Source organism: Dysidea avara, chromosome 9 (assembly GCF_963678975.1).
Source record: "Dysidea avara chromosome 9, odDysAvar1.4, whole genome shotgun sequence".
NCBI classification, from domain to species: domain Eukaryota; kingdom Metazoa; phylum Porifera; class Demospongiae; order Dictyoceratida; family Dysideidae; genus Dysidea; species Dysidea avara.
Window position 1 is genome coordinate 7390872 of NC_089280.1, and position 21282 is coordinate 7412153.

A 21282-nucleotide genomic window follows, 5' to 3' on the forward strand; every position below is an offset into this window, starting at 1 on the left:
GTGACTTAAGCTTATTGCGGGAAAATTAAGTTCGTTTTGGCGCGAATGGATGACAGCGAGTTGGTGCCCCTCTTTAGTTTCCTGTGTGCGATAGAGACAAGTTTCTTCTCTGAAGACCTGAAAAAACCTCATAGGTATGAAGGGGACTTCGCTGTTGGTATTAAACGGAGAGAAGCAAATTTCTTCATCGCTTTGAAGGGTGAAGCTGACATAAACAGAAGATACTACCTCGTAAGAACCTATTTAAAGCCATTATTATGATGCCATATTACACACACACACACGTACACAGCTCCATAACGCATTACATTCGGTTAAAGACACGGAATGCCAGAACGGCAAATTGACGATAACGTTTGCCAGGGGATCACTGCGCCGGCTGGACGTTTCTGACGCAACAATGACAGCATCTTTGGCAGAATGTGCTGGGTTTCTGAAAAAGATTATCAATGGACTAACAGTGAATGGTACATTACTATAATGTCACCAAAATTTATGGTGCTCGTTTTATTTCAATTTTAGAGTTCTTACAAAATAATGTATACTGCAACCGAATTCCTCAGAGTATTTTAGCAGACTTACAACAAAGATTGGAGGTATAGATGTACCATTGATAATCGTTGAGTATATGCTTTTGTAGAAACCAAATTTGAAATCACTGCCACCACTGTCTCATGACATGGATGACTTTGATCTGTTCTCAAATATTGCGTCAAAGAAGTTATTTAGGTAATGAATGATAGCAAGTAGAGTAATTGTGTTTTTAGTATGTATTTCAGTAAGTCCACTGGTTCCTTTGGTAGTAGAATGCTAGCAGCTAGCAAGGACAAGTCAGAATCTAAGGGCTCTAGTTTTTACTTTGGTGACAGTTGTCCTAGTTACAGCTTTGCATCAGAGTCACCTCTAGTCAAGTAAATGCTACTGGTATAATATTTACAGTAGGTACTTTAGAATTTAACTGTCTGTTAATTAAACTAAGGTGGCAATTCTATCCAGTATAAATTAGCACTGCTTCTAGTGCAGTACAATAACTCGGAAGTATTGGTTTAATACATTCAACCCCATACATGCAACATGAAATGCTTCCAATAAGTTCTTTACCATTGGAGTACAGTAGGACCTCCATTATCCAAACACCTATTTGCCAGTTCAATCATAGAAGTGTTGAATTTGTTCAGATAAATAAAGCCCATTCATTTATGTACAGAGTCCTGTTCAACTACTCTAATAGAGCATACACTTATTCTAATAGAACATTCACCTAATGGTTAAATACTCTAATAGAGCAGTCACATATACTGTTTGGATAATCAAGGTCTTACTGTACTTCGTTTTTTTAAAAAATTGTTTTTTAAAACCAGGTGTAAGCCTACAGCTGACCAAAGGCCGACTATGGGTGCATGCCTGGTTTACTGGAATCGTTTTCATAAAAAGTGTGTGTGTGTGTTGTCTCTGTATGTCTGTCTGTACCTACCTACAGTTATGTTTGACCATACTCACCCACTTGAGCAAAATTGTTAAATGGTAAAAGCAGCTTGACCATAAGAAGAAAAAGCGAAGTGAAAAGTCCGTGTTAAACTAAACTGTGCTCTAAGGTGGTTTATTTTCAGCGGTCTGAAATATGGGTGTGGCGACTCTCCTCAGATTTTGTGAATTACCTTCCCTTTTGGTTTTTCAGGCGTTCAGCAACTGAAAGACACCTGCAGGCCTCAGACTACCAGGAATAGCCTATCCCTTACTATACAACAGTTTAGAAGATTACTTTTATACATTATATATGTTGGTAAAAGTGGTTTGTTAAACAAGCGCAGTGCATAGCAATGTAATTGAAGAATTATAAACATTATGAAATCTGAAACTTAATTGTATTTGTGAAACTTAGACCTATTAGCTAAAACAATAACATAGTTAGCTAGCTGCATAACACCTGGTTTTTAGAAGTAGTACAGCATCAACTTGTTTTGTTTGTTTGTTCTTTTAAGTATTTATAGGCCATTCAACCACAAGTATCCACCAGTAATGTCAGTCCTCTCCTGGTCCACTTCACTGCTGGAAAGGAAGCAACATGAACCTCCAGTGAAGAAGGCGTGCAACTCACCACCTATGACCTACTCCACGTTTAGGTCAATGAAGGAGGGAAGCAACTGTAAGACTAGTTCTAATTTGATACTTGATGATCCCCAGCCGTCATTTGACCTGAAAGGGTGAGAAATAGCAAAACTATATATTGATGGTCAAGAGTTCATAATATTTTATGGTCATGATATGGTTCATAGCCGATTATATTGTTTAAATTACAATTTTGAACACCCAATCACATTCTTTAGTCTATAGTGAACATTGTGATATGGTTGAGTTCATATATTACCTAACTGCCTGTCCAAAAACACTGCATAAAAGTTTATTTTTGATCAAACTACTGGTGATGGTAAAACACTGTTGTGCACATGCGTGTGTGTACGCACACTAGCTGTATACGTATGCAGTTTTATTGGTACTTTATTTAACAGGTTTCCCAACCTGGGTAACACCTGTTACATGAATGCCATACTCCAGTCACTGCTGGGACTGGACAGTTTTGCTGATGATCTACTCCACTATAAGAACATCAAACAACTACCGCCAAAATGTCTCTTCCTGTAAGTGTGTGTATGTGTGTTGCATGATGTATATCTCTGAAAGAGTATCATATAGTTTACTCAACCTCGGTATCACAATGTATTTGGTATGTACAAGGAGCCTTTCTCAGCCCACTTCACGCAGAGATATTTTGATTTTAAATATTAAGCAATAGAGGTGTACCGATAGAGAAATTTTGAACCAATCCAATATACTGAGTCTGAGCACCAATATTGATTCGATATACTGATGTAGCTATCCATTTAGATTGGAGGAAACTGGGGACTTTAACATTTATTTTCTTGCCATAAGATACGCTTAGTAAACAGTTCCAAAGTGCTAACAATCACTGACAATGCTTGATTGCTTGTGGTGGTGTGGCCTCAATTAACAACCCAGACAGTGAGGCACCACAAAATATTCTAATGCATACTCCCACCAAGATGAGTCTGCATTACTCCGTATTTAATGGCTTGTAAAGATGGCTGGTTGTTTTCAAGCTGTGTTTCTAGTTTATTCATCCCATGGTTGCTTTTTATAGCTCTCTACTATGATCATTTGTTGTATAGTTAGTAAGTATTGTAACAATGAATGTTTGCTATGTGCATATTTCTATGGCTTCTCATAGCGTAGTGCTTCTTTTCAAGTGTATAGAAAACTATTGTTGGTCAAATGTCTGACAAGCAGCAAGACACAGTTGGTAAAGCTCAAAAATTAAAAATCAAGCAAGCTATAGCGGATGTCATGGGATAATGTCACATCAAGTTGATAGCGTACCTCACAGCGGTCCCAGTGATGATGCGACCCATAGGATGTTACCATGTGATCACCATACAGATGACAGGAGACTTGTTCCGACAGGAGACTTGTTCTAATATTTTGGTTCACATATTGGTGGATTTAAACTTAAGGTGTTTGGTGAAGACTTCGAAAGAGTGGAAGCTTTTAGACTATCTACATTTGAGGATATTCAAGTCTACTGAGCAAAGGGATTTGGAGCGACTTGTGTCTAGTTTTTGGCAGGATCCAGTTGAGCCACATTCAGGCTGGGAGTGATACTGACATGGATATACTTGGCGATTAATCTTGAAGCAAAACAGTGTACACCAGCAATATTAGACATTAATCATGGCCAAGGGTAAGCTGGCTCGACATGGATAACTTAAAAGATGGTAGCGGTTGCTGCTGGCTGTAGCTGAATTATTGTTATGCGGTGGTTAGTACGTTTAATCTATGTATTGGAGCATGTTTCTTAGATGAGGTTTGGCTATTATCAAAGCTGTGGCATTTAACCTGGTAAATATTCGTAGCTCACATTAGTCATCATGCTGTAAGGTAGCTAGTCATACACATTAGAATAGTTAGTTAATGAATACATTTTTGATTAACAGATTTAACAGGAGCCCATATGAAAATGGGCTCCTAAAATGAATGTGGTGGAGTCAGTAGTGTTTCTAGGTGTTCCATGTGCTGGTGACCTGTGAAGGATTGCTCATGGTGTCCAATAGTATTATATCCTGTGACCCTGTCCTCTGATTCACATCAGCTACATATCACTTGCTATTCACAGGAGACAAGATGGCCAATCAAATCTGGAAACAGCCTACCAACTTTAGGACATTTGACCAGTCAATGACAAATTCTTATTTCTGACACTGGTTTACCTAGCCTTGTTGCTGTATAACAGAGGGTATAATGTGGCTCCACCATGACAAAGACTATTCAGTTTTGTATCTGTATATTGTATCGATTTTGGTGGCTATATCAGGACCAACCGATATTGGCAAAAATCTCCATATTGACCATCAGTACGATATTTATTGGTATATCGGTACACCTCTATTAAGCAAGTGATTGCTTTAGAGTGCTGTATTAGCCTCGAGACACCCCTCAAGTACTGTATTTTTCATACACACAAGTGTAGGCAGTGTTCAAGTGTTATACATTGTGCTTTCTGGTCGTCTTGCTTGAAGCAATTGTCTTGAATACCAAGGGGTTATAAAATCTTCTGTGGCCAACCTCCATAATATACCTAGGTATCATAATGCATCCTCCTTCACTATAGCATGATTTACCTGCTACTGAAAGGTAAACATGGGAACCTTTCTTCTGAAGTTCAGATTACCATGTTGAACAGTTTCAAGAAGTCAATTTCAACCGCTGCTCCTCGCTTCTCTGACTACTCTCAACATGTATGTGACTTAAGAATGTGTGTGTGTGTGTTGTGTTGTGTGTTGTACATGTGATCCAAACTTATGACTGTGTGTGTGTTGTGCATTTAAGATTTGGGGAACAGTGGAATGGATTTTTTTAAAGTACAATATCAGTTTTTTTTTACATCCAAATAAGTACAACCCTTCCCCCTTCGGTAAGCAAATTAAGGACATGACTATAGTATGTTCACGTTGAGCTCAATCCTGAAAAACAGCTAAAAATTAACAGTGGATTTTTTTCTCAACAGAGTTAACATTTCAGCCAACCAGATGATTATTGGTAACAGCAAAGGTGTCAACAACAGACAAGTACTACAGTTTGGCTCCGGGAAAGGGCTGTAATGGACACTGTACTTATATGGCTTCCCCACAGGAAATGTATTGTGAAAATTTGATTGGCTGTGAATATTATGTCAAACATTTGAACAAAAAGATTTTGAAATGCTTTTAGCGGGTCAAGCAGTACTACAAATTAGCCAAATTTCAAGATCATGTGTAATTGCATCCATGAGTTATTAAATGTTTTTGAGGATTCAGCTCAACGTGAACATACTATAAAACACGGAACGGACTGGGAAACGGACTAGCAGACTGGGTAGAACTTGCCTGAAAATGTTGTTTGGCCATAGAAATTCACTGTCCAGCTGCTAGAATGAATATAACATGCAACAACGACCTGAAGCAAACCTCTGTGCTCAAGCCGATATTAAGCCCTGCACTTAAAGGTAGTCTGAAATTAAGTTCATTTTGTGTTTAATGAAGAGCACACTTTCGTTTCACATGTGTAAACAAGACAAGACGCAAGTTAAGACACTATGTTACTTGGATTTTGTGGTCTGGTTAATTGCTGCAATTAGTTTGACGGCTGATCTTCAGTTTTACAGGTGACAGCTCATGACAGGTAGGTTTGGTGGGACCATGTTGTATTTAATCAGCTGGTAAGGCACTGGCTACTACAAATAGTCTGTGTTATTTTGTTTGTTTAAACTTGTTTACAACACTAACCAACAACTTTGCTGTCACAGGCACTCACACTGGCAGACTGGTGCTTTGTAAATTATCCCAGGGTTTTATGGCGGCTCAAGCATGCATTAAGAGGTTTGTTTAAGACCGTTGTTACATGTTATATTCTTCGTAGCCATGATACAGTGAGTTTCTATGGCAAAAAAATATTTTCAGGGAAGTTCCTTCCAGTACGTTTGCTAGTCCGTTTTCCCAGTCCGTTCTGTGTTTTAGTCATGTCCGCAAATAAATAGGATTCCCCTTGAAGTCAACTCTTCTAGCATAATTCACCTCACCATAGACAAAGTTGCAAAAGCAGTTTATTGGGAATACCAAGAAGACTCCTGACTTAACCCTTGTTCCCAAATGATAAAAAGTTAACTAGCTAGCTGATTACATGTATGCATTGTAAAAGTACATTCAATATATAATGAAGAATTCATTTATTTATTATCAACTTTACCAGTTAGGCACTGGAGGGTGAACACAGAAGGCAGAGCTTCTACGAGGTGTTTACCACTAACCTAGAAGCCTAAGTGAAAATCTTTGGGTAAAGTGAAACAGGACTATCTTGTAAGCATTTACAGAAAACAAAATCCACACAAAAACAACCAAACTGTGAAAAAAAATGGTACCGCCTTAAAAAACCTGGGTGAAAAATGAAAAGGTTGTGAAATCAAAGGTGGCTGCCAAGAAATGGCTGCAATGATGTTAATGTTAATAAATTTTAACAATGCACACAGCAAGTATTAAAAATTTTTATCATTAGCATCATTGCAGCCATTCTTGGCCGCCACCTTAGATTTCACATCTTTTTTCACCCTGGATTTTTTGGTTGGTCACACCCTTTTTTCACAGCTTAGCTGCTTTTGTATGTATAGATATCACTTCTTTTTGTATTTGTATACTCCGAATCCAGCCTGCGGCCAGCTTTGTAGTTCTTTCACTTGTCTTTTTCTGCAGAAAGGAGAAGACATCAAGACCTGAATTCTATGAATACTTTTTTTATAATGATGCATTTTTTTACAGAAAATTATCACATGTCCTCTCTCCTACAGGTAGACTACTTTGTAGCAGAAATCTCCACAAGGTAACTTGTTTGTAGCTGAAGTATACAGGGTTGACTTGTTTGTTGCTGAACTCTCTATAGGGTGACTTGTTTGTGGCTGAACTCTCTATAGGGTGACTTGTTTGTGGCTGAACTCTATGCAGGGTGACTTATTTGTAACTGAACTCACTACAGGGTGTAGTTGAACTCTCTACATGGTGACTTATTTGTAACTGAACTCTCTACAGGGTGATTTGTTTGTAGCTGAAGTCTACAGGATTGACTTGTTTGTTGCTGAACTCTCTACAGGGCAACTTGTTTGTGGCTGAACTCTATGTAGGGTGACTTATTTGTAACTGAACTCACTACAGGGTGTAGTTGAACTCCCTACAGGGTGACTTATTTGTAACTGAACTCGCTTTAAGGTGATTTGTTTGTAGCTGAAGTCTACAGGGTGACTTGTTTATTACTGAACCCTCTTGAGGGTGACTTTAAACCCTCTACAGGTGAATTGTTTGTAACTGAATTCTCTACAGGGTGATTTTTTTTGTAGTTAACACTCTCCAGGGTGACTTGATTGTAGTTGAACTCTCTTTTGGGTAACTTGTTGTTAGCTGAACTCTCTACATGGTGATTATGAAGCTGAATGTTCTATTAGGGTGACTGCACTATTAGAATATCTCGATTGTGCACTTGTTACACCTAGTTGACTTTCGTAGTGCAACTCAGTGGTTTTTAATCTGATTCCTTGTAAACCACTGAAAGATCATTCTAAAATAATTAATCTACCTCTGAACCTATTTTCGGCTGATTCCATAAACTAGTTTGCCTAGTAGGTGTGACAGGTAATACTTTTTTATTAACAAAACTCAATCATGCGTTTTTTACACATAGTTGGCATTTTTGTTATAACTCCATGACTGTTAACGATATTTCTTTCAAACCACAAAAGGTTTGCACTATGATAGTTACTCCATATACAGACTGATTTTCAAGTAATTCTGTCAATTGGTTCACCCCGGAGGCATGACAACAAATCGCCTTTAGATTTTTGAAAAATTGTGCAGAACTCCCTTGTTCTTTGTCTGATTTGTACCATAATTGGGCTGTAAATGTGAAGTATTACGTTCCTCCAATTTTTAAGAAAATCTAACAAAGGAAGTGCAAGTTATTACAATTTTTCTAAAGTGTGCGAGACGAAGAAAGAAAAATACGAAGAAAATAAGACACACTTTGAAGGCACGTATCTCAGTGATAGATGGGCGGATTCACATCAAATTTGGAATGGGAGGTTCCCTACCCTGAGGGAATTTTCACAACAAAAATGGTTAATTTCTGTCCCGCCATTATCGGGCTACGGATGTGTGAAAATGGCGTTTTCTTGGTTCCTGTAAAATACACACTTGTCTGTCACACGCCTGCACTAGCTATACTTGGCCGCACGACACACTATTGTGTGTCTTGATGAATGTGTCTTGATGAAATTACAAACATTTGATTATAGCTAAGCAGATTTCAACTAGAAGTTTCATTTATAAAGTAGAAATAAAGTGAGATGACCAACCAAGGTAGCAGTGGTTAAGGATGCAGGTGTTAGGTATGGAGGTCCCTGGTTCAAACTCTGGTAAGGTTTTTTTGTTCCAACTTTTTTGTACACCTTTTTACCCCGTGGTGACTGCTCTATTAGAGTATCTCGATCCCTCGATTTTATATTTGTTTGATTTATGCTTTATAACTTTGTCACTGTAACTCTCTCTATTACTATTCAAACTATCAAAAGGCACTGCTACCTATCTACACACCAATTTTCAAGTTATTCCTATATATACTCAGTTTACCCTTTAGCCGTGACAGAAGTTTGATATTTTTTTACGTGAATAAATGCTCATAACTCCTTGGATATTCCTCAGATTCACAGCAAACTTGGTACGTGAATCCGCCGTTACATGCTCCTCATTTGTGCCAAAGATCAAGGCAATCAAGTTACACGTTTGCATTTTATAGCAATTTTTGCAAAGTGTGCAAAAAGAAAAATTGAAGCCCCTGTAGCCCCCTTATGACATAAGAAGAAAAAATGAAGAAATTAAAATGAAACCTTGAACACCTATATCTCGCAAATGGCCATTGCAAATTGAGAAGGGGCCATGGAGCTATGTATGCATGAAAAGGCTGTTTTCTTTCTTCCTGTCAATATAATCACGGTGTGGTGCGCCAGCTTTCTTGGCTGCACGACACCTACCATATGTCTTGATTTAAGCCGAAGTTTGTTGTGGTAGTACTACATTGCACACTGAACTGAACCTTCATTAAGACAGTTATTTTCAGACAATTATTGAGTTATATATAAGTCATACAAGTGTTGTGGTAAGGAAAAGTATGCTAAAAGAGCTGACTTCAAGGGGAGTACTATTTATTTGCTTACTTAAGGGAAGGAGTTGTACTTATTTAGATGTAAAGAATGTTTATTGAACTTTAAAAAAATTTCATTCCAGTATTCCACTCCAGTATTCCACCACTCCAGTAGTCCATTCCACTGTTTATACACTCCTATAAATATGCAACGTTTTCAATATTTCAAATACAACACGTAGCATGTGTCAAGTTTAACCATATAACCTGTTGCATATGTGCAAAGCTACTCTTGAGAAGTTTTCTAATGTGTCAGATTAGATGGTTTACATTGTATGATGATCTACAGGATGCTCATGAGTTTCTGGCCCAGTGTCTTGATCAGCTGAAGGAGGATTGTTTATCTGTGCCAGTGAGTTCAGTGTGGTGTGAGGTTGCTGAGGTGTTAGTGAGGGTTTTGTTAACTGTAGAAGGTGGAGGATCCTTGTCCTGTGTCCCAGAACTTTGAATGTACTGTGGAACACACTACTACTTGTTTAAGGCATGTGTGTAGTGTGTGTAGTGTGTGTAGTGTGTGTGTGTGTGTGTGTGTGTGTGTGTGTGTGTGTGTGTGTGTGTGTGTGTGTGTGTGTGTGTGTGTGTGTGTGTGTGTGTGTGTGTGTGTGTGTGTGTGCATGCAATGTGGTATAGTGTAGTGTGTGTGGTATATAGTGTAGTGTGTTTGTGTTACTGATTGCATCAAATATTTATCTCACAGTTGTGGTGAAAGTGTCAAGAAGCAGGAAATATTCCAAACCTTCTCTGTCACCATCCCAGACCAGTAAGGCCATGCACACAATACTCTAGTGGAAATGCTTTTATAGGGCTTATAGGTTTATATAGGAGCTATAATTAGATATCCATTTTTGTGGATTGAGTCTTCCTTATCATACAGTACGGTAGTACTGTTAAGTACGGATTGCCAAAAATGATGCACAACCAAATAATGCTGCCTTTTAAAACCAGCCTAGAAATGTACTATGCAATGAAAATCACCTCTACAGAATAATGTTAGTCTATCTAACATTAAATGTAGTACTAAAAGCAAGAAAACACTTAAAGGTGGCCAGATATAGAATTTTTTTTTTAAATTGTCACATAAATTTAAAAATTAAGTAGGGATCCAAGCAATAAAAAGTAGCGAAACGATGGTAGCTATTACAGCATAGCTTGGTGGGAAATCCCTACTTTGCATTGAGCACAAAATAATTGTTATACCATAGGGTTTCTCACCAAGTTATGCTGTAATAGCTATCATCATTCATCTATTGTTTCACTACGTTTTATCGCTTGGATCCCTACTTCATTTTTAAATTTATAATTTTTAATGTACTAGTTAACTCTTGCTAAAACATAGACGGACAGTGCTGTATTCTGTAATGTGGTTACAGACCGGTTAGTACTAGCAAGCTGCTTTGCTTGAGCAATCCTTATTTATACTGGTTCATATTGTGATGTCCTTATTTAGACTATGATATGGCTCATTTACAGATTCACTAAATCACTTAGTCACCTGACATGCTCACTTAGTCACCTAAAATCCCTTACACATGTTCACTTAGTAACCCACAATTTTGTACATGATAAATAATTATAACATGAAAGGCACACTGCAGTACTTGATAATACTGTAATACTCTTCTTCTCTGTGTTCCGCAAATAATTCTGGACAAATAGTAGACTAAGTGGCGTATGCACTGAAGCTCTAGCCGTTACTTTGGTTACCGGTCAAATAACTATTTTTGTGAGCGCTGTAAGGACTTCAGGAAGAAACCGTTCCACTGTTCTGCATTGCTCTTTCACCCCACACTCATGCTCTGGCTATAAAGGTACATACTTTAAACCATAGTCTAAATAAGTTAGGCACCGCGACCAATGGTTACTAAGCAATTTAGTAACCCCTCAGGCCCTTAGTAGCACCTTTGCTGTGCTTAGGATGCTACAGCATAGGTCATCAGGGTTACTAAATTGCTTAGTTCCCTTGGTCTTGGTGTTATATAGATACTGTCCATATTGTCGTGGGGTGTATATAATAAGACTTCACGTTATAGCTTCTTTCATATTTGTACCCTATACATTACAGGCAACAAAGTGATGTTCCTGGGGATCACCTCGCACTACAAGGACTGCTTGATAATTTCTTTAATGTCAGTTAAATTTGTAATGTTTTTGCTTCAATTTGATTGGTTCCGTTAATAGGAAGAGGAGGTGCAGTATGCTTGCAGCAGTTGTCAAAGCAAAACAGCAAAGTTGACACATTGCTTTCTACAGTTACCACGGTAACTTAGTTGTGTACTTGCAGTGTAACCAGTTAATGTGAACATTTGTGGGACCTACATAATCCAGACACTTAGTTAAGGTCCCGTATTGGAAAATCAGAACACCTGGATAATCAGGAAACTATTGCTTGGTTCCAAAGTATCCATATTACAACAGGATAAGCTGTATGTGTAATCTGTATTTTATCCACAGTGTTTTAATTATTCACGTGAAGCGTTATCCACTCGGTAACACCCACCTGAGTTACTACAAGAACAGTAATCATATTTATATTCCTAAGTATCTAAATATAGGTAGGAAGAAATTTCACTAATGGTGTACTGTAAGTGTACTTATACACTCCTGTAGGCACTTTGTGTGCAGATGAAGTTGTGCAGTGTCCACCATTGCCATTGAAACCTCAGTAAGTGGTATTGTACATATTGGTGTCAATACTCAAAAATATATAACATACACTTGCCTTTCGTCTATTAAAAACTCATGTTAGGCCATGTCAAAATATCTGGTGGTCAGGAATTTTCCAAATAAAAGCTATTAACATTGGCTGTGGTCTTTGTGTATGTATATTGTACAGGTAATTATTGGTGTCAAATTTCCACTTTAGGCCAGCTTAATAAGATTCTTTGTTTCCCGTTATTTTGAGAGCAAGGGAAGGTGGTTATTAATAACTAAAATTTCATTATTTTGGTGATTCTTCAAAATGACAATACACTGTCCACCAGCTAACTTGTTTCAAACATCAGAGTAACTACAATTAATGGATGTTTCAAAGGATTGTTAGCTTTTCATAAGTGTAACAAAGTGAAGCACTTTTCAAGAAATTTAATAACAGAATAATACTATTTGAATCTATTAAAATGCCTCCCAGTAAGTAAGTAATAGTTATGATTGCTGTAATAGGATAACTGAGTAAAGTTGCTGAGTGCTCTATTAGAGTATCTCGATCTTTAACACAGAAATCATTTGTATTTCTAAATCTTAATAATTACTGATGCGGGCAGGTGATGGAAAACAAGGAATTAGTAAATGTTGGATAGCCCCCTCATATATATATATAGCCTTTAACAAGTTTGATACTGAAATTTGATTCACTGAAAACCAGGTCTCTAAATTCCATAGTTCCTATAGAGACCACGCTCCTAAACACGACAATTATGCACCTGTAATATTAGCAATGGGTGGCTGTTTAAATGGGATAGTAATAGCTACGTGGAAAAGAGATGGGCTTGTTTGTACTAATCAACACTACATTTCTTGTTTACAAGCAGCTGGCTGTCACGGCATAACAATGAATTGTAGTCCAATTAATATACTTCCAAAACATAACACGGCAAGCATGCTCCTGTAACATTGGCAATGCATGGGCATTGAATAGGATAGAGCAACAACTGATGAATTAGAGCTTGTTTCTACTAATTGACAATTACATTTCTTGCTTAAAAGCAGCTGTCAACTCAAGATTCGATTACGATTTGTGTAGTCCTAAGTAAGTTGGATACCAAGAACCAATGGGTTCTACAGGATTTAGAAAACCCTCAGGCCCTTAGTAGCACCCTCGCTGTGCTCAGGTACTACAGCCCAGGGAATTCAAGTTTATATTTAGGCATATAGCCCTCAAACCACATGTATAAACCAATGCATAACTGTACTTTAGTGTGACACAAATGGAAAATATATCACACTTGAATGTGTTACAGAAAATAAAGCACACTTTTTATTTGATCTTCCCCATGCAAACTACTTTAAACACGCACACACACACACACACACACTTCTCTCAGGATAGCAATTCCAATAAAAAAATCCACCTGATGTATTACAAAAGTCCAACTGTATTAGCATTTAACAGTGGAACCTCGGTTATCCGAACCCCTTAGGACCATAAGTCTGAAAAGTCAGTATCTCTGAAACTGTGTATAAAATAGCATAAGAACATTTTTAAAAATTTTACCATTATCAACTACCCTAATAGAACAGTCACTACTCTAATAGAGCAGTCATTTCCGTAGTTGAGAATCCGGATAAGTGGGGTCCAGATAACTGAGGTTCCACTGCTTGGTAATACATGGGAATGCAGTTTGCTCATGGCTGTGATGCTGTAATAACCATGTTGGCATATAGGCAGTGGTTCAATACTTACATAGAATTAGTACCGAAATGCATAAATAGTAATTTCATTTTTAAATCAAGGGTCTCAAATATGTGTATATTTCAGGTCTAGTGCTGCTACTAAGACCAATTGTACACCATCATCATCGTTATCACAATCTGCCACTGTTAACAAGTTACTCACCACTCCACTACGCAGTGCCACTAATAAACCATCACGTCATCCCTTGCTGCTTGACAGCTTTAGGAGCAATGGCAAGAGCGATGCTCCTTCTATAATACCAACAACTCCATTTTCATCATTATTTAAATTCAACAAACCCAAGACCCCTGTTGCTGACCACAAAATGGAGCCACAGAATCTGGCTAACATTCTGTCAACCAGTGATCATGTTGATAATGATATTCCCTCTGAAGAAGAGCAACTGAAGTGGGCATTAAATGCAAGAAAGGCTATGATGGATGACCACAAACCTGTACAAGTGGAAAGTGATGATGAAGATGATCCTGAGCTGACTAGGGTGCTGGAAGAGAGCAGATTGTTGTTTGAGCAGCAAAACAACAATAATGGCATCAGCAGGCATACCCCTTCCTCCAGTGCAAGTCCTTCACTATTGTGTGATAACAATGTCACTACAGACTCAGGTTATTTTAGTAACAATATTGACCTCACTAATGATGATCTTCTGCAGCACAAGGTGGGTATCAATGTGAGCGGGTTGTAACCAGGGCTGTGATTGGGGGCTAGATTGCGGTAAATATACGAGTGTGGTTGCAATCAACAAATGGAGTAATTGAAGACATGTTTGATTACTTTGTGGTTGATGTCATATGATCAAGTGGTTGCAGCATGAAAAGCCCTCCCTGAATGACTAGCTATGTTGGGCTAATGGCACTGTCAAAATCACCGTGTAATTACAATGTATCACCGTCTAGTTCAGTCTATAGATGGAGGTGTGAGTTCACTGAGTTGGGAAGATTTTTGTGGCTTTTGTAGCTAAGAAAATGGCACAATGCTATCTATGCTTCTTGTGAATGTGGCAAAATATTATCAATCATCAGTAGTAGTTACAGCTGGTGTATTGCTTGCTTGTCTTATCACACATGTCAAGAGTTATGACATGTGATAGACAACCTAGTGGTTGCTATAGACACAATGTATTGCTCTGCATTTATCTATTCATGTCTAGTGTAAAACCACTTTGCTAACGATTTTGTTAGTGTGTCCCAGCTAGCTCAACATGAGATTCTTAATCTCAGGGTTGTGGGGTTGACCCCCATGTTGAGCAATAGTTTCTCTTCTTTTTAATTTTTTTTAAGTCTTATATTTTGAAAGCCTCTGCTTTGTATAGAGGACTTGCTTTTTCACGTTGTAGGAGAGATACAATGGTAACAGTGTCAACCTTCTAACCACTCCACAGAGGATGAAGCCAGTACCATTACTGGATAACAACAGTGCCATCACATCACAGGTGATGATGTCACATGATGTAATATCACATGATGCCTGTTATCTCTCTAGATCTACCAGTTGGCTAGTGTAGTCAGTCACATGGGAGGCTCCAATCCTGGTGAGTTATATATACATATACAGGAACACCCTGCTTGCTATTCTGAATACTGTGCATAGCTTAATGCTGCTGAAACTTTTTTTGTTTGTTTAAGGTTATGGTATAGTCACAGGCAATCATTCAAAAATTTGAATGCCTATCGATACTTTTTGAGAAGCCCATAAAACCAGTCTAGCAGCGTGAAAAGTTTTAAATTAAGGTGAAGCTCTTCATATTTAATGTTTTTATGTAGCTACCAGAGTTGGGGTCGTTACTTCAAAAAAGTAATCAGTTACTAGTTACCAGTTACTTTCATCTCATGTAACTCAGTTACATTACAGTTACTTTTTACCAAGTAACTAGTAGTTACGTTACTAGTTACTTCTTACTAGCAATATCATTTCAAGACAGTAGACATAAAGTGAATTAAGTGATAATAAATTTGCAATGTAATCATGTGAGACAATAATACAATTAAATTACAGCACAGTCCACATAAAACTAAATATGTAAAAAGTCCTTGTTGTATCTCATGAGAAGTAATTTTTCAAATCTGTCATCAATCAATCAGTTCCGTTTTGGTGTTAACACTAATCCACCTAGACTGAATAGTCGTTCAACTGGGGCACTGGAAGGCAATGCCGTATTGTACAAAAGGAAAAGCCTTTTTACTACAGGATATCTGTGGAGACTCTCAATAGTCTTTGTATTATTTAAATAATCATTTGCTTCAATTTCCACATTGCTCTGTGACTCTGATTCCTCATCTGATTTAAAGTCATAGAAATCATCTTTATTCTTTTTAGTTGGCTGATCCTGTGATTTTTGCACAGCCACAACTTCATCTGTAGCATGTGATCGCATTTCTTGGATGAGCATTTGCTTATACAGATCCTTTTTGCTTTGTGATTCTACCCACTTGAGCTTAAACTTTGGCAAAGTTATGGCTGCTATGATGGCATTATCATTTTGGAAAACCTTCTGGAAACGATCTCTGATGGCATCTTCTACTGCACCAGCAAGCCCAATGGTCATTGATGAAAGATCAGGTCAAAGAGCCACCACTTTCTTGATAATAGCTTCTAAGGTTGGCAATACAGTACCAAAAAAACAGTTGTCTTCTCCTTGCAAAATGTCTAAACCTCTTGAAAGAGGCTTTAGAACAACACAATACTCCTTCAGAAACTTAAACTCTCGTTCACTGAAACAACGCAACTTCAATTTCGTACAGAGCTCATTTAATTCTACTAAAGAATTCTCTGTTACTCTAACTATTGCATCATAATAAGAGTTCCACCTTGTGGCAGTGGGCACAATCAGCTTTCTCTTAGTTACTTCTTGTACAGTATCTGAAGCTACTGTAGATCTACTTGCCTTATTCCATAAGGCAGAACTCTTAGCAAATGAGTTGCGGTACACAGTCTTCGATGTAGTGGAAGATGAAAGGAATTTGTCAACATCTTTACTGGCAACCAGATTAAGTGTGTGTGCAGCACACCTATAGTGTGGTGGTAAGTCATACTGCACTTGAGTTAAATCATCATCAATGTTAGTTTCTTCTGGGTCCACTGATAGCAGTTCATCAACGTTTTCAAAGGCCACATCCTCTCCTTCTTCCTCGACGTCTTCACGTTCTTCAGTAGTACAATTAGCAGAATCTGAGAACACTGTAAAAGCTTTAACAAAGTTGGATCCATTATCTGTGATCGTAGCACAAACTTTTCCAGCTAAGCTATAGCTTGTATGGATTTGTTCTATTTTGCATGCCAGAACATCATAGGTGTGTCTTCCTGTCATCCTTGTACATGCTATGGCTGCTTTATGCCGTTTTAACATCTGTGGATCTATCCAGTGGACAGTCATCCCTAAATAGCTCCTGTGATGAGCTGTCCACACATCAACAGTAGTGCAAACAACATCAAGTTTTTCCAATATCTGCTTAATCTTACTGAGCATCAAGTCGTAAACTTTGTCAAGATGTAGGGTGAAAGATTTTCTGTCTGGAATTTGGGTGGAGCAAATGTTATTGATTAATTTACGAAAACTTGGTGACTCTACAGTTGACAAAGGCTGCATATCCTCTATTATATACTCAGAGAGCAAACTTCGCATTTTCTGTGCAGGGATGGAGTTTCTGGCTAATACATCTGGCAATGTGCACTGCCTCTTTGGTTCACTATCGTCAGTATCACTTCTTTGCCGCCTCTTTTCAGTTTCAGGTTTGTCTACTTCTTTTGCAACCAATTTAACATTCTTATGTATAGCAGTCAAGTGTTTCTTGAAATTAGAAGTTGTGTTTCTAGCAGAAGAAAGTGTCTTGCCACCACCACATAAGATACAACGCACCCTTAAATTCTTTGAATCTTCGCTAACAACGTGAAAATAGTGCTTGTACATCCACCCATGAAATGTAGCAACTCTTGGTCCAGCCTTCGCTACTTCAGTGGAACTAGCACTATCAAAATCTCGTACTAACTGTGTAGAATTATCTTCCACCATCATCCCAGGGTTGCTAGAGTCACTATTAGAGTCACTATCATTCTCCATCGCTGAGTCACGCCTGATTGAGCTGAATCACGCCTGATTGAGCTGAGTCATGAACGAGCTGAGTCAGCAACTGTATGCCACGAGTTGGATCACGAGACAATAAGATGTGCATTAATAAGAATCGGGTTTAAAAGCTGATCGCTCAACAAAATTTGTTTAAGTTACTGAATGGCTATACTGTATTGTAACGCGCTACAGTAATGCATTATTAGTGTAACGCAAATACTGATTAACGCATCGATACCATAACGGAGTAACTCGCTAACGAAGTAACGTAGTTTCTTTCCAGACATTAGTAATCAGTTACTAGTTACTAGTTACAAAGGATGTAACGCGTTATATTACTTCGCTACTTCAAAAGTAATATATTACATAACGCGTTACAATTGTAACGCGTTAGCCCCAACTCTGAATACCACCATGTAGCTCCAACGACTTCTGACTGTAGTGGCTATATTTTGTAAACATTTGTATTATAGTCTGAATGAAGCTGTTAGTACAGCAGACAATGGGTACAAACTAGTAGTAGTAATGTACACTGTATGGTATAAACAAAATCTGTCTTTCTTGATCTACATATCAGTCACACTTCCTAGTGATTCTTGGGAGGCTCTCTCTCTATATATCTTTCAAGTTCACCACAACACTGCAACACCACAACACTGCAGCACCGCAACAATGCAACACCGCAACACTGCAGCACTGCAACAATGCAACACCGCAACACTGCAGCACTGCAACAATGCAACAATGCAACACCGCAACAATGCAACACCGAAACACTGCAACACCGCAACACCAAAACACTGCAACAATGCAACACCGCAGCACTGCAATACTGCAACACCGCAACACTGCAACAATGCAACACCACAACACCGCAACACTGCAACAATGCAACACCGCAACAATGCAACACTGAAACACCGCAACAATGCAACACCGAAACACTGCAATACTGCAACAAAGCAACACCACAACACCACAACACTGCAACACCGCAACACTGCAACAATGCAACACCGCAACACTGCAACACCGCAACACTGCAACAATGCAACACCACAACACCGTAACACTATAGCTAACACCGTAACAAGGTACACAAATTCTTTTCTGCAATAATACTTTTTTACAAATGGTACATTGACACAACTGCACTCCCATAGCAGTCTTAGTGTAGCATACAGATGACATTATATAGCCACTTGGTGTTTTCTTAATTACAATTAAATGTGATAGATTTTATGCAAATGTGCAACTGTTGCACCAGAGGTTAGTTAAATCATAGCTGAGCATATCATGCCACATATGAGAGAGTTTAGTTGGAAACAAGTAACCCTCCTCCCTTCTCCCAAAAAAAGCAATACAATACAAACAAAACTTTAAAAGAATATTGAGATGCACTTTTAGAGCAGTTCAGACTACATGCATCTGCATGCATCACACATGAGGCAGTGAAAAGCACGAGTTTGAATGCAGTATAACAATAAGAAACAAGCAACATGCCATAATTAAACAGGTACCTGCACATACGTACATGTATGTATTTAAATTGATCAGTGGTACAGCCAGCAGTTTATGAATATCAAGGCTTTCAGGGATCCTATTTAGAGTTAATTGCATGGCCAAGCTGAGCTCCAGTAACTAGGGCTTGGGCTGTGATTACCAAGGCTTCAACCCTATTGTAGTTAAATGTGATTAGTTTTGTTACTACAAAAGTATACTCTATAATGAGTATGAACCGTGAACAACCCCAACAATCTCGAGATTGTGGATTAGAGAAACAACTTCATAGTAATAACAGTGCAATCACCCATCAACCTTTTAGATGGCAATACTGTACCATCTCCTAACAGCCATATGTATGTCATGACAACCTTAAATACAACCTTATCCTGCATGCCCATAAAATCATTTAGCAACCTAAGCTTGTGGGGTGGGAATTACGTATATAGAATATAGTATTGCACAACTCTACATTATAACAGGCTTGGAGAAGCAAATATACTATGACTGCATGAACAATAGTTGCTGTTGTATAGACAAGTGTGATGTAATAAATCACCTCTGATTGTTCTGGTTTGACATAGCTGATATATTCTATTTTAAACAAAGACTTGTGCTTGGTATACACAAAGGATATATGAAACTTGGTGGGTTAGTTATACTAGCACTATATAGTTTAAATACACATTGGGCCAGTTCTGTTTAGGAAAATCACAGACTATATCATTCTTACTAGTTAGACAATTTGATGGATGATTTATACCAGTGCTGCAAGGATGTTGATCCATCACAATGGTGTCTTCTTCATTATCCATGTACATACTAGTTATCCTGTGGTTGTATAACAATGATGTGAATGTGATACATCTAATACATTACTGGAAAAGTAGTACATATAATTTAAATGAATGATGTTATATGGTGTTTACTGATTAACTAGTCATGGTAGCAGAATAACAGTATAAGCAAAGCTTATCTTTTGCAAATTATACAAACAGTTATATACCCTGTAGCTAGTAAATTTTCTTTATTTACCTTGTAACAACTCTGCATGGCATGCCATAGCAATGGATAAACAGCAGCTGGACAAGCATTAAATAGGACAAGCACACAATCATTCGTCCTAGAACAATCTACCTTCACTAAACTTACTACTCCTTGATTCAAAGCTGAAAAGTTTTGAAATCCATTTTAAAGAACACAACTACTGGACTCCACTAACTCGATTGTGTGACTCTAATATATTTGGTCAAATACACATGAAGGCCAGCTAGTTTGCTCTAAGAATAGAATTAGGTCTTAGTCTTAGAGCATTAAATAGGATGAGTACACAACCAATCATTCTAGAACAATCTACAGTACCTTCACTAAACTTGCTTATCTATACACTCCTTAATTGATATATTGGTCGCCCAGCTGTGTATGCATTGCCGAGGTATGCCATGCAGAGCTTTTACAAGGTAAATCACTATAACTTGCAAAAGATAGGTTTCATTATTCCGCTATTCAGTTATTCCATATTCCTTGTTTTAAAAACTCCAAAAAAATTATGTGAAAAGTTTAGATCAATTTCATAAGTGGTCAAGTTACAGCTGGTGAATCAGATGTGTGTAGAAGCCAGGTTACGTCAAATTTAGTCACAAATATATACCACACCCATAAGCTAGTCTGGCATAGCCAGACCTTTGCTCCGCGAGGGTCTGGTCTGTATCAATAGAGGATATGCGCTAACTTAATGGCCGAAAACATTCTAATAAAAATGTGATGTTTTCTTACGTCACGACGGTGAATGAATGTATTGTAGCTATACATAGAAAGTGCAAATTGTAAAAAGTAGACCAGTTACGAGAGTTTTTCCAGAGCGATAGATTCCTTTATGTGTATAACAGAGTAACTGAAAGGAGGAGCCCCATACGTAGTTCATGTGGTGAGTTATAATAGTTCAAGCTGCATTTGCCACCTGCACTTTTCTATGGGATTCACGATAGGTATTCACCATCAAAAACAGGCAAAAATG

The 21282-nt window shown here is 38.0% G+C and overlaps 3 protein-coding genes and 1 long non-coding RNA gene across 4 annotated transcripts; 3 read left to right on the forward strand and 1 right to left on the reverse strand.

Annotated features, from left to right (window-relative positions):
- Positions 1 to 30: 30 nt before the first annotated feature.
- LOC136267444 (uncharacterized) lies at positions 31 to 2208 on the forward strand. The gene is made up of 6 exons (XM_066062606.1): positions 31 to 231; positions 293 to 467; positions 523 to 596; positions 641 to 729; positions 780 to 911; positions 1992 to 2208. The coding sequence occupies exons 1-6, from the start codon at positions 46 to 48 to the stop codon at positions 2206 to 2208; spliced, it is 873 nt and encodes a 290-aa protein (XP_065918678.1). The 5' UTR covers positions 31 to 45.
- Positions 2209 to 2513: 305 nt separating this feature from the next.
- LOC136267193 (uncharacterized) lies at positions 2514 to 9643 on the forward strand. The gene is made up of 3 exons (XR_010706568.1): positions 2514 to 2639; positions 4685 to 4811; positions 9581 to 9643. It is a non-coding gene; the product is annotated as an uncharacterized lncRNA (long non-coding RNA).
- A 1682-nt stretch (positions 9644 to 11325) lies between these two features.
- On the forward strand, positions 11326 to 15304 carry LOC136267194 (uncharacterized). Its single transcript, XM_066062277.1, has 5 exons — positions 11326 to 11843; positions 11899 to 11953; positions 13766 to 14357; positions 15036 to 15131; positions 15182 to 15304. The coding sequence occupies exons 1-5, from the start codon at positions 11717 to 11719 to the stop codon at positions 15287 to 15289; spliced, it is 978 nt and encodes a 325-aa protein (XP_065918349.1). The 5' UTR covers positions 11326 to 11716; the 3' UTR covers positions 15290 to 15304.
- Positions 15305 to 16259: 955 nt separating this feature from the next.
- Positions 16260 to 17756, reverse strand: LOC136267445 (zinc finger BED domain-containing protein 4-like). The gene has a single exon (XM_066062607.1). It carries the CDS (start codon positions 17754 to 17756, stop codon positions 16260 to 16262), a length of 1497 nt encoding a protein of 498 aa, XP_065918679.1.
- Between the last annotated feature and the right edge of the window lie 3526 nt (positions 17757 to 21282).